Genomic DNA, 14099 nt, shown 5'->3' on the forward strand with positions numbered 1-14099 from the left:
CAATATATTATATATGTAATTTTTTTAGCCAAAGGGACGTTTCGCAGAAGGGACGTTTCGCCGAAACCATTTCGCCGAAAGCCATTTCACCGAATTCCATTTCACCGAAGCCATTTCGCCGAAAATGATAGAAATGATAGAGATTATCACTTTTATTAAAATATTAATCGCGCAATGAAAATAAAATAATGATTCTTTTTTATTTATTTATTACATCAAGAACCTTAATAGATATTCTGATTTACACTCGAATATACAAATAATAAATGTAATAATAAAACTTAGACGTTAATTCGATTATTGATCGAGCACTTTAAAATTTTCATTTTTTAGTTTCTATTTTACATTCTTTTGCCACGTCACCTATTTTTGCAATAAAAATAAAAATTTAAATAAACGTTTAAACAAAAATTTTAAGTGTCTTTCATCTATGATATGATCACTTTAAAGATCCATTCGGCGAAATGGCTTCGGCGAAACGTCCATTCAGCGAAATGGAATCGGTGAAATGACTTTCGGCGAAATGTCCTGATACCATTTATACAAGTGTAACTATTCAGTTTTTCTTTAATTTTAAAAAACACTTATTAATAAGTTCAATTTTATTTGATAGAATCCTTACAAATTGATATTTCTTAATCGATAATTAGTGATACAAGTGTGTATAATGATAACTTTATTTAATTGGCTTCATTTTTCATTCAAATCCATTATTTGCAATTTTATTTTCTCATATACGGTAAACCATTGAAAACGAAGAATTGTTAGTTAATTACTAAAAAAAATATTATACTATGAATTATTTTTATTAAAAAAGTAAATATAATAGTTCTTCTATGAATTGACATGACAATAGACATTTTAATAAAGAAAAATTTTTTTTCCAATGAATTTTCAATAAACATTTTAATAGAAAAAAAAAAAATTTTTTTTGAAGAATAGATTTTTTATTACTTATATTTTTTTTCAATGACCTTAGTCAAATAAAGTTAAGCAATATTTCACAAGATTTTTCGGAATTCTCTAATTAAATTATACCGAGAAATTTTTCTCTCAAAGTCCCAAAGTACAAATTAATTTTGATAAATTAGCCAAATCCCGATTAGTGGTTTTGTAATAATGTTTTTCTTTTTATGTCATGATTTATAAACTATTATGTAATAAACTAAAAAATACATTTTATTGCCACATGTTTTGGAAGATTCACATTCAGGTAATAAACTTCAGGAAAAGGTATATTCAGGAAAATTGTATTCAGAAAATGGTCCGATAAGGCCTTCCGATAGACTTGTAAATAAAAATTGTTAATAGGTTTAAATAATATATTAGACAACAAAATATAAATAAACTTCAATTTTTAATCTCTACATCCTTTACTATATTACGTTAACTAATAATGTATGTATTATAATAAGAATTTTTACTTTTCTTTTGGATATCCTGAAATAAGTTTTTCTTAAAATGATTTGGCCGTTTTATGAAGTCGAATTTTGAATAAAATCTTTTAGAGTTGCTAAATCTTAGGTATGGGTCGAAAACATTTTTCTTTCTATTCATTGCAGTAAACAAGTGATTATCTTAAATGATTGAATTACCATAATTGGAAATTCAGATATTTGTATATATTCTATTTATTTAGTAAGTTTCGATATTCGTTGCAAATATTTATCTTTTATTTCATTTTAAAACTAGAGCGAATATAGTAAATGTGATTCTTATTATGATATACTAAGAATTTTATAGACTATTGTATTTTTTTTTCATTTTATCTGGAAATTAATATTCTAAAATGTCTAAAATTTGAATCTTATTATGGAATATTCTATCATGCAAATATTTTTAAAAATGAGTAGTATATATATATATGACAAATTTTCGCCAAAAAAAATAAATAAATAAATAAATAAATAAATACATGAATTTTTAATAAATATATACCTACTGGCTATTACCTACCTACTTATATTTTTATTAAGTTGTACGTGATAATATAATATACCAACCAATACCAGAACACTACGTCCCGCATTTCCTCTATAAAATATTAAAACGAAACGAAACCCAGCCAACTAATCTAAAATATTTATAAAATTAGTAAAGTCTAAGTCGATTTAAAAGTAAATAGTAATATGAGTAATTTATGTGAGCAGATTTATAAGGACAAACTTCAAAGTAATCTCTCTATAGATAAAAAATTGTGTTGTGGTGATGCTGGCTGTTTTAATCACGACACTTGTTATTATCCTTCAATTTTGGTTATGTGTCGCGCGATTATTAATGCAGGTGCCTGTGAAAGGGGTAGTCAGCCTGATATTAAAGAATGGAATAATACTTTAGCTAGAGAATTTTGCGGTAATGAAAAAAATATAAGCAAACATATTTGTGTTTCAACTAATTCCACAATTCATGGTCCTGACTTAGATGGAGAACTTAACTGGATAGTTAATCGAACTAGTAACTTAGGAGACTCTTGTCAATCATGTACTTGCTGTGATGAACGTAAACAATGTATCAGACTACCTGTGAATTGTGCTCATGCTTGTAATTCGACTACCGTATTGAATAATTGTAAATCCCTCCCTAATCAGCACTCAAAAACAGGGTTGAGTTGTGATGATTTATTTGGATCAGGAAGTTGTTGACTTTATGATATTAGCACTGGCAAAGAAATTACCGATGATGGCCGTCTAAAAGCTCCTTTGCTTTATAAATCAGAAGTATGTGACTTTACCGTCCCTAGTAATAATACTAACCCTAATGGTATTGGTACTGATTCTGGTCTTAGTACTTCGGATAAGATTGGTATTGTTTTTGGTGTCCTTTCGTTCATTGTGGGAGTAATTGGTATAATAAAATGGAAAACAATAAAGAGATGTTTCAGAAATTTCGGAAATAGCCGACGACAACAACAATAACCAATAATATCAGACCAGAGAATAATCAATAGTATTCATAACATTGTAATTGTATTTTATTTATTTTATTTCCTATTTTAACGTTATTTATAAATCTTAAACTTATTTAATTATGATTCTCTCCAGTTTTAGACAATTTTTTCATACATAATTTAATACAAAACTTCTTATTATTTTTTTTTTACATATAATATAAAAATTTTAGAGACTAGACGTATCACTTTTACAATAAATGACACAGATTTTACGATCTTTAACTTTTTTTTGAGTTGTAATACGTTAGAAAATAATAATTGCGTAGCATATGATCCTAATAGACCTAAACCATTAAATAACATTGTTTTCATAGTTCATATTATTAATAGTCTTTTAATTAAACAATTTGTAAAAAATAGTTATCATGATTTTCTCATGAGAATTGAATTTATGGATAAGATTAACATAATTTCAATGTTATAAAACGGAAGAAACCGGTGTAGAATTACATACTTACCGTATTTAAAGAAACGTAATTCCGGTCAACCATCAGGTATTTGGTATAGCTTAGCTATTTTTGGCCGTCAAACGACCATGTGACTATATTACTAACATATCTTAATTAATATTTTTTTGCTAATCCCTTTAAAACATAATTTTATTTTGTTTCAAAGTAAATTGAAACTCAAATTGGCGTACAAATTTCATTTGTATGTGAATGATCAGTAAATATTACATTGTGCAGTACAATATAATTAACGTGACTATAATAAGCCTTTGTTTTCATTCATTTTTGAACATGCCAGAGTTATTCCAGGACCCATTATAGATTCTGGTAAACTAAAATTAAATAAAAGGAATTTTATTAATCCGGGAAGATCGTGTCCAGAAAAAAAAATAGATCATCCATGGCGTTTTGTTGAGCGAAATCCGATGGTTAAACTAAATGGGTTCATTTATTCCCTATAATACTGCTTGCTCCTAAAACGGATCAAACGGATCAGATGAGATCGGCATGTTTACATTATTTCGGTAATGAATCGGTTGTCAATAAAAAATAACAAACGTGTGACAGTCGATCATAATGATATGTTAATGATAAAAATGAAGGAATAAATTTTATTACAATTTGGAATAAATTTGACGAAACATTAGTTAAAAATCATGTGTTTATTGTAAAATTACTAAACTTTGACAATCAGTTAACTTTTTCTTCAGGAGACCACTATATTTTGAATCTTTACGTAATGTACATATAAGTTCGCTGTGTCACACAAATTGATACAAACGCTACTTATAATAAAATATTCTAATTTATTATTATGTCGGTTTAACATTCCTTTCTAAGAATTAAATGTTATGATGATTGTCAATGTTTATTAACTGCTTCTCTATGATTGTGTTTCCTTATAATCTTTAGCTACCGGTTTTAATTTATTATATGGAATGATCTGATAAATTTTAAATTTTACTTTTTACAGGAGATTCTGAATTTAAGATTGATCATTAATTTTATCTATAACAATGAGGCATTCTTTTTTAATAATTACCTATCATGAATCGCAACATAATATTTTTTTAAAACCAATTACTTATAATGAATCGCCACATAATACGTGAAACAAATTTTGCAGACCTCTAGCTATAAATATAAAAAAATTAGCCACCAAGAGGCATAACTTCATATGCACATTTAATATGAAAGCTATATCTCGTGATCGGTAGATCACAATAAACGCTTAATTTTGTCCACTAAAATCGGTAACATAAATTAAGCGAAAACTCGGTTAAATTCGGTAATTTATTCCTCAATGATGAGGAATGGAAACTTATGATAATAATAAATACAGTCATCATTTTTCAAGTTCTGGCTGTATCACAACTGAAAGAAGACAATAATGATAACAGATAATAAATTATTAATTATGATTTCTCGATTATCAAAATTATTCAATAATTTTGATTGGTATCGTACTAGTAATTTGTGTGGCAGAGTATTATTACAAATATTTTACTCGTGTCAATGGTCTCTTTCCCATTGAAAATTTGCCTCAATTAATTTGACATCGTGGAAATTTCAAAAAAAAATTTCGAAAGAATTCATATGGTGACATAATTGAAATCCAATTGACTACTATATTTATAAATAGAATTGAATATAATGAAAAGATTTTAACAGCTTCAACAAAATATTTATATGTTAAGAAAGTTTGCTGATTCATATACTAACGGATATCAAAGATTTAGGAGTTTCGGAAAGGGAATAGTATTAAATCAAGATTTTCATGTCATTGCTTACGTGTTTTATCATAGCTAATCATGAACTTTTCAACGAAAAGTTATTGGGGTAAATTATATCTTAACAAAGGTAAATAAAAAAATGTGATTCCTCTGCATAGTTTAATCAATTTACTAATTAAATTATTTCAAATTATTAATAATCTTATACAATGACGGAATATTTAATAGTTCATTGATGATGAAAAAGCAGAACGCCAGAAGCAACAGTCGATGAGACTGTAAAAATAGTTAATGTAACTTATTAACATGTTCATATTTTATCATTTTTCAATTTATTTCTCCTTTCTTACGACATTATGTCCCATAAATCAGATGTTAATTCAAAACGCAAAATTTCGAATCACTGGACAAGAAATGAAAATACACCACTAGAAAAATCTTTTCCAAATGATATGTTGATATCGGCCATTGCTGTGATAACTCGTGATGGCTAATTAGTGACGAAACTAAAAGACCTATGACTGATACTGAAATTCGTGGCGTTAATATTTGGTAGACTGATACAGTTAGTGAAAAATTTATAAATCTTTGATTTGGATATTATATTAATAATTTATTTTTGATTACCTTTAAAACATGTTTGTTGAGGATTAAGAAAGAAAGTTGGTAACAATTGAATTTTGGTTGATATGAAATCTTCCTTAAAATCTAAATCTACTCTTATGACTATTTGCACTGTATAATTAAACCAGGAAATTAATATTTTCATATCTTAAATAAATATAATAAAAAAAAAATAAATCTTAATATTTTAATAACAACTAGTATTTTTCTACCGCTTCATTGATTTTTTATTTAAGATATATTGATTTAATAAATTTTCAATATTATTCAAAATTAGCTGCAAGGAAGTATTAATTGTAAGGACAAAAACTAAAAAAAAATATTGTATCAAATACAAAGTATCTAGAATTTTGGTTTTTAGTATTTTATAGTTTAATAATTTTCTTGGAATTTGATTGCTATCGTCAAATTTCGCCTGACAATATGGTGAGTCGGTCAAAGTTGTTTTAGAATATTATATTGCTAGTATAGCAATCATGAGGGTATTTAAAACTTTGTTGTAACCCAGTTAATGACTAAAGTTTTATTAAAATAATAACTAAGTTATTTTATTAAATTTCTATTTATTTATTTTTAGTAAAAGGATAATTTTATTTATCGATAAATATATGACTTCTACGCCAAGAGAAAATTCTTTAAAAAAAGAAAATTGTAAACCGAATTTGTGGCATTTCTATTATCATCTAAATAAATAAATTACATAATATTTTAATATTGTTATTTTATAATTCACTTATATATTATTTTATCAATATATTACAAAGTTTAGTATATTTAGATTTAAAATGTTTAATTTAAATTTATTGATATGAGCAAATAACTGCTTTTTGTATTTATTTATATACATGTACGAAAATATACTCTTAAAAATCGGTATGTAATTCAGTTATTCACATCATTCACAGCCATATAAATTTTCTAAGAATTGAATAATTATAACAGGAATATTTTTATATGTTCTTTTTTATTAAAGTACCGTATGTCTTTTTTTGCAAAGAATAAAATTTTTTCTTCTTGATTATATATTATAATGTACTTTTTTTTCTTCACAAATAGAACGTTGGCAGTTTGTATTATATAAACTTTAGATTTGGCTATTCAGACTTATAAATTTATTTTCTCTATACTGTAAGATATTCACTTGTTTCATTTACTTATAATTTAATGGATAGTCTGGATGAATTTGCTTTTATTTGTTTTGTTGATGAACATTTACAATACAATAATATACTGTTTTTTATTGAAAATATTTATTAATAGGAATTGCAGATTCAAAAGGACTTTTCAGTTAGACTCAAATAGGTTATAATGTGAACTCTAATAAGCGCAAATTATTAACAACATAATGTACAACATGAGATCAATTGTAATTAAGACTCAGTAATGAGTTTGGCGGTGAACTAAATAAAAACTATTTTATGATAGAACTTCAAGTTATCGTACCTTAAGTAAAAAAAGTACATGTGGACGGCGTGGCAATGAATATATTTTATGGGTAGTGTTTGACAATAAAAAGTAGGAAGGAAAGAAAGGCACAAAGTTAGTATTTGATATTTTGATAAAAAAAGATGATTTCAATAACATTCCTTGGAGATATTAAGTATTATAAAACAATATAGATACAGTATACTGTATAATAGATTATGAAAATCATTATAAAATATGAAGTCGCATAAATGGATCACAAAAATGTTTTTTTTTGTATCCTCTCTTATTAATACTTTTTATAGTAGGATTCTTTTGTAATACTTCTAAATTGAATTACGCAATGCTTATTTTTTTTGTTATAAAAGAAAGAAAATTAATTATTTAAGTCAATAAATATTATCAATTATTATGAATTTATTTAGTAATTATAATAGATTATTTGACCGGATTTGACGATTGATGATTACTATTCTTTATGACTTAATATTCTCATTCTTATTTTCCGAATTGTAATACGTTAACTCTATGTATTTGTATTAAATTTTTATTCATAAAGAAATAAATCATTCATGTTTAATTTAAAATCATTCAAAATAATTTAATTATGCAATATATAAAATGAATAAATATAATAATATTATTTAAACACACAAATATATGATAAGAAAAATACCCTAATGATAAAGATTGCTATCTTAATAAATAACATAATTTTACTATCATTTCTTATTCACAAAATTCTTTTCATGAAAAAAATAAAATTATATAAATTTATTTACACTATACGTACCTGCATCATCGATTTTCAAGTTGAGAAATATAATTTGTAAGTATTCTGTATAATAAAACAAACTCATTGGGTAGTATATTTGGTTTATATTAAATATTTATATATTCTTAAATTACCTTATTTTTAAAACTTTTAATCTAAAATATAAATCTTCTTTTATTTATAATAATGTTTTTCTTTGAATTATATCTATAAATTATATAAAAAATCGTCACAAAATATGAACTCTACATATATACCCTATAAAAAATTTGGGAAAAGTTCCGATAAATGATCATTTTTTTCCAAAAAAACTCCGATATGTGATCAATTTTTTTAAAAATTTTTTATAGGGATAGCCAAGAGACACGAAAACTTAGGTTTTTGTGCTGTTAGTTATTATTTTTCTTTTTGAAAAATGGAAAATTTTATGGAGTACTTATTTCCACATAAAATTTAATAAATAAACGATAACATTATAAATTTGAATTACTTTCGCGTTGCATTTACGAGTGCATTGTTCTTGTACGTACAAAAAGAAAAACATTCATTATAATTAAAGTCTATTGTTATTTGTTGTGCATTAATTTAATTCATTTACTATATTACAAATCAATACAAATTTTAAAGAATTAATACAAGAAAATTTGATTATTTGATCGGATTGACTAATTCAGTATCTGCATCACTAATTTTCAATTGTGAAATATTATTAATTTGTAGAGATTCTACTTGATGAAGTAAAATACGTTAGTATTTTTACAATTAATTTAGTTATTCGCAAATTATTATTTACCTGAAAAATTTTCACTAATTATATTATCATTTCGTTCATCATAATAATCATCAGAATTTTTTGGTTCGGGAAGTTTATCAAAATTAAGTAATCTACTTGTATAAACAGCTTCAGAATGTGTTTCATATGTTAATCCTAAATTCGTTGAAGGTATATGCTAGTTGGTAAACTATCATTAATTTCATCTGCTTCTTTAATTTGTTCTCCTATTTCTGATTTATTTTCATAATATCTCCATTTATCTAAAATTTCTTTAATTTCATTTACTGTTGGTCGAATTAACGGATTTGCATCTAAGCATTTTTTAATTAAATGTACAATCAATTGTGGTACTTTAATGTTAAACCTTGGCCTAAGTCCTTGACAAATTTTTATTGATAAATTTATATTATGGCTTACATCATGATATGGAGGTAACCCAGAAATTACTTCATACATAATTATACCAAAACTATTAATATCAGAAATTTTAGTATAATTTTGTCCTCTTAAAATTTCAGGGGCAATATAAGGTAAAACACCATATATTTTGTTTTTTGCACTTTCTGATTCTTTATAATCTGCAGGTTTACATAACCCCATATCAGTTAGGCCGTTCCAACTTGATTATTTGTTTAACGTCCACCACCCCCCTCTATTTTTTTAAAAATTTGAGATCTAATAAACACTTATTATTAAATACCCCCTCTATTTTTGAAAAAATTTAAAAGCTAATAAACATATAATGATAAATAATCCCTTCTGAAATTTTCAAATTTTCCTATGTTTATTTATTTAGTTTGTTTAACTTAAGCCCCCCTCCCCCCTTAATTTTTTCAAAAGGCCTGGACGTTAAACAAACAATTAGGTTGCAACAGCCTTATAATAGCAATATCAGACATTAATACATTGACAATATGTAAATCTCTATGAGTCAGTTCGTTTTTGTGAATTGTCTGAAGTCAATTTGCAATATTTAATAAATATTCAATCTTATCATTCCAATTTAATCTACTGTAATTTATATTTAAGTAATTTCGTAAACTTCCATCTTTCGCATATTCCAAAACCATCATATAATTTTTTGTTTCTGGATCTTGAGTTATTCCATAAGCTATAACAACATATGTTTCATAGCCCATTTTATAGTGTAATTTAATCTAAATATACATTTTTTTTAAAAGCACATTAGTAAAAATTACATCTAAATTAAATAATAAATAATTTAGTATACCTCATTGATAAATTCTAGTGTTACATTTTCTGAATTATTTAAACTTTTCAGTGCTACAAACATATTTGAATTATTTCGTTTCCAATTTTGATTTTCATTATCCCATTTATCAATATATCCATCAATCCATTTTGCTCTATACACTTTTCCAAAACCGCCTTTTGCAATATATTCAATATCATAAAATTTATTGTAAGGTATCCACTCTAATACTTCCGACCAATGAGTTGCTGATAATTGAGTGTCTTGAATAAATTGCTAGTCCAATTTTTAAAATTTTGTTGAAAATGTTTTGCATTACATGCTTTACACCATCCATGAGTCTTTTCTTGATTACATTCCTCACAATTTCTTGTCCAACCCATGGATTGATAAATTATTCAAAAAAAATAAAAATAATAGACTTTATAATAGCAAGATAACGGAATAAGTCAAAATATCGGAAAGAAAATTATTTAAATATGGAAAAGCTTTATTTATGCATCCAGATTCTGAATTCCAGTATTCGTGTAACAAAAACAAATGTTGTACGATTACTGTGTCGAAATATCAAAAAGAAAGTAATTTTTGTTCTAAAATTAAAATGGTATATTCTAGGGTTGGATCAGTCCAGTCCGGTTCGGTCCAGTCCCAAAAAGACCGGTCTTTCAACCTGGACCGGACTGGACCGGGACCGAACCGATTTAAATTCAAGAAATTTGTCCCCATGATTTTAAGACCTCTAAAACATTAAAGAACGTTGCGAAACATTTTTTAATATGTAATTTAACAAATAAAAAATGTTTCGCAACGTTTTTTAATTATTTTAATAGAAAACGTTGTGAAAACGTTTTTTATTAATAAGTTCATAAAAAAAAACATTTTTCGCAAACGTTGTTAATTATTTTAACAAACAACGTTGCGAAAACATTTTTATACGTTTTGCAGCCTTGTCAGACCATTTTCTGAATACCATTTTCCTGAATATACCTTTCCTGAATCCAATTTTCTGAATGCCTATTTCCAGAAATTGATCATTTCCTGAAACTCTATTTTACCGAATGCCAATTGCCCGAATCTTAATTTCTGGAATTATATGAAACATCCAATTTCCCAAATTCTTTTATCCTGAATTATTTTATCCCAAATTCCAATATCATGAACCCTGATATTCTGAATAGACATTTTACTGAATTTAATATTATTTTATATAATTTTACATCATAAATTAGAATTATTAATTTCATAAACTCAACCTTTATTTTGTTTAGTATACTAATCAATAAATTATATATAATGTATATAAATATAATAATATGTAATAAACTAACTTGTATTAAAACAAATACTTAAAATAAATAATGTAATCCAAAATCAATGTATATGGATATTTGTATACAAAAGAAGAAAAATATAAACCAAAGATATTATTGGTCTTGTGAGTTCAGAAAAAAGTATAGCTGCAGTGGAAGAGCCATAACTGACTTAGAGGGTGAGGAACACATATTGATAAGTACTAAAGAACATCATCAGGAATTTTTTCCGTTTAAAATCCACATGGAAATCCACATTAAATACTGTGGAAATATGTGGAAATCTAAATAGTTCCAGTATTTTCCGAATACCCTGTGATGAAACACGTGGTATTTTCGGCATAAGTCCATGAAATTCGGTGTGGATCCATGTAGGATATTGGGAATGTGTGGAATTCCACGTATTTCTGAGCAAACCCACGTGGAATTACATGGACCGACCCACCTAAAAACTTCCTGATGATAGTCATGCACCTAAAGCTAACAGAGTTGATGTAGTCAAAACACTTGATATAATAAAGGAATATTTTTAATGCTTTCTATTGCAACAAATTGATGTGTGGAAATTTTAACTATACTAGATAATTATTCATAGTATGTAAAAGTAATAAATTAGTGTAAAATTTTGTGTTTTTATATAGATAAAGTTGTTCATTTAGTAATTTTTCTATTCATAATGCGAAATTAATAAATGTTTAGTATGGCAATATAAAGTTAAAAAATTGGTTCTCATATCAAAATTTGCTTTGATTTAACCTGGCCGCACGGCTTTTTATTTTTTTTTAGAAAAAAATTTTTTTTTTCATCCGATCATGTAATACGGAAGATTTCATATGTAAACATTTATATTAATATAGTTAATTTAATAAAAAGTCATAGACAGATTTATATATCAAGTTAATTACAAGTTTATTTTTCATGTTACTAACAGTTTATAGTTAAATATTATTAATCGGTATGGACTTGGCGTGGGAAATTATTTTATAAAATATTATATAAGGACGAAGAAATTTTTTGTGAAAATTTTTAAATTGAATTTAACATTATAAAGCAATATGTCTCTCACGTATATTTATTATTATATTAGAAAATTGACAATCGGCTTTCCTTTTTTTACTGCACCACTAATAAAATTTGCACATCATGTATTTAAAATTAACGCGTTAAGAACACACACTTCAATCTTTTACAAACTTTTTCATGAACATGCCTTTTGTGAATATTCGTATCTCTAAAGGAAAGAAAACACTCTACGGATGGTATATCCATCCTATTCCTTATGAAATGTCAGTAAAAGATTTTTTCATAAAACTTGTTAATAAAGAACTATCTCCTGAATGTAATATAGCTTTAGCAAATTCTGAAGAAATAGAACACGTTGAGTTAAGTGAGACACCAACTGCTATTGCAACCCAAGTTAGCCCCAGCTGTAATATTGTAGAACTTACAGAAAGTGTGGGGATACATATGCATTATCGACTCAAACCTGATGAAACAATTTCCACTACAGCACCACTGAACGGCTTCACAATATTGATGCAAAATGCATGAAAATCCCAGTTATATTTTCCAATTTTCTCACAATCAAATAAGATAAATCGTAAGCAAACACTGCGCAATGATCTTGTTAATTGGATTCAAAATCACGGTGGAGGATGGTCTACTCAATCATATGCTGACACACGAGGAAAGGAGTTTATTATTAGCTTAACTGAAACTATTTGGTATATAGATATGCGCAATCACAAAAAATTTGAAGAGCGTAGTTATTATATACCTGACCTCTTTCTTGAGTTTTTTGATCATGCAAATCCAGAATCATATAAGCAATCACGAAAACTCTTTGATGCTAATGAATTAAACTTACATTGCCAAGCCCTTGCTCCATATAGCACATCATCATGGATGTTAATGACGAATTTTAATTGGCTCCATGATGCATTTGATGATTTTATCATTGCTATCTCAGGTTATACTAAGTATTTACAACAGCATCGCAATATTACTGCTATTAATCATGCATCAGAATCACCTATATGATCCATTGATCAAGCTACAACAATTAAAATTCACAAGCGAAATACCTGGATTACACCTCTTGATAAATCCAAATATTATCATCTTGAACAAGTGCTTGTCAATTCGTCACTATGGAAACATATTGATATAGAAGAATACTTGCCAATTGATCCTGTGTAAGTATGCAAAAATATAATATATTTGGGCCTGTTTATAATAAAAATTCTAATGAAAAACTATATTTTAGACAAAGATTGCGTTTTATTCAGGGCTTATCTTGTGCATTTTTTTTCACTATTGGAGAATATCGATTTAACTCAGGAAATAACACTTTTAATATGATATCAATTTGGAAAATTGATGAAGATGCTAATGAAAGTATAATATTATAAGAACATACACGAATAATAACTGAATTACAAGCTGATGCACCTCATTATCATACACGAACAATGAGGATGAATTATCTACGCACTTGTGACTTGCTCTTGCCAAAAGCCAAACCATCAGCACTTCGGACAATTTATCAAATGCTAACAGGGGATATTTCTGCAGCTGAGACTGCAAATGAAGCAAAAGTTGATGCGCGTGTTAAACTTGCTTTAGAACTTGGAGATTCAGAAGTTGCTATTGATTTACGAGAAAATAATGATGGACAACCTACTAAATATGATATCTTTTGGGAAGTTGCAGCCCAATTTCTTGCGGGAAAAGCAGCGGATGCTGTTACTGCTACAAATGAGCGAAGGCATGATACTATTGTACATCTTGCAACTAGGGATGGCAACGGTTATAATCATAACCGTTTAACCGACCGTTTAACCAC

General features: G+C 26.6%; 4 protein-coding genes across 4 annotated transcripts; 3 read left to right on the top strand and 1 right to left on the bottom strand.

Moving 5' to 3' along the window:
• Positions 1 to 2129: 2129 nt before the first annotated feature.
• On the top strand, positions 2130 to 2915 carry OCT59_012332 (uncharacterized protein; the record flags this gene model as incomplete). Its single annotated transcript, XM_025323988.1, has 2 exons — positions 2130 to 2602; positions 2657 to 2915. The coding sequence occupies 2 exons, from the start codon at positions 2130 to 2132 to the stop codon at positions 2913 to 2915; spliced, it is 732 nt and encodes a 243-aa protein (XP_025188598.1).
• A 5969-nt stretch (positions 2916 to 8884) lies between these two features.
• Positions 8885 to 9187, bottom strand: OCT59_012333 (uncharacterized protein; the record flags this gene model as incomplete). The annotated part of the gene is made up of 1 exon (XM_025323989.2): positions 8885 to 9187. One exon carries the CDS (start codon positions 9185 to 9187, stop codon positions 8885 to 8887), a length of 303 nt encoding a protein of 100 aa, XP_025188599.2.
• A 3273-nt stretch (positions 9188 to 12460) lies between these two features.
• OCT59_012334 (uncharacterized protein) lies at positions 12461 to 12805 on the top strand (the record flags this gene model as incomplete). Its single annotated transcript, XM_066134378.1, has 1 exon — positions 12461 to 12805. The coding sequence occupies one exon, from the start codon at positions 12461 to 12463 to the stop codon at positions 12803 to 12805; it is 345 nt and encodes a 114-aa protein (XP_065989648.1).
• A 183-nt stretch (positions 12806 to 12988) lies between these two features.
• OCT59_012335 (uncharacterized protein) lies at positions 12989 to 13665 on the top strand (the record flags this gene model as incomplete). The annotated part of the gene is made up of 3 exons (XM_066134379.1): positions 12989 to 13223; positions 13308 to 13449; positions 13521 to 13665. The coding sequence occupies 3 exons, from the start codon at positions 12989 to 12991 to the stop codon at positions 13663 to 13665; spliced, it is 522 nt and encodes a 173-aa protein (XP_065989649.1).
• Between the last annotated feature and the right edge of the window lie 434 nt (positions 13666 to 14099).

Source organism: Rhizophagus irregularis, chromosome 2, assembly GCF_026210795.1.
Source record: "Rhizophagus irregularis chromosome 2, complete sequence".
Lineage (NCBI taxonomy): Eukaryota > Fungi > Glomeromycota > Glomeromycetes > Glomerales > Glomeraceae > Rhizophagus > Rhizophagus irregularis.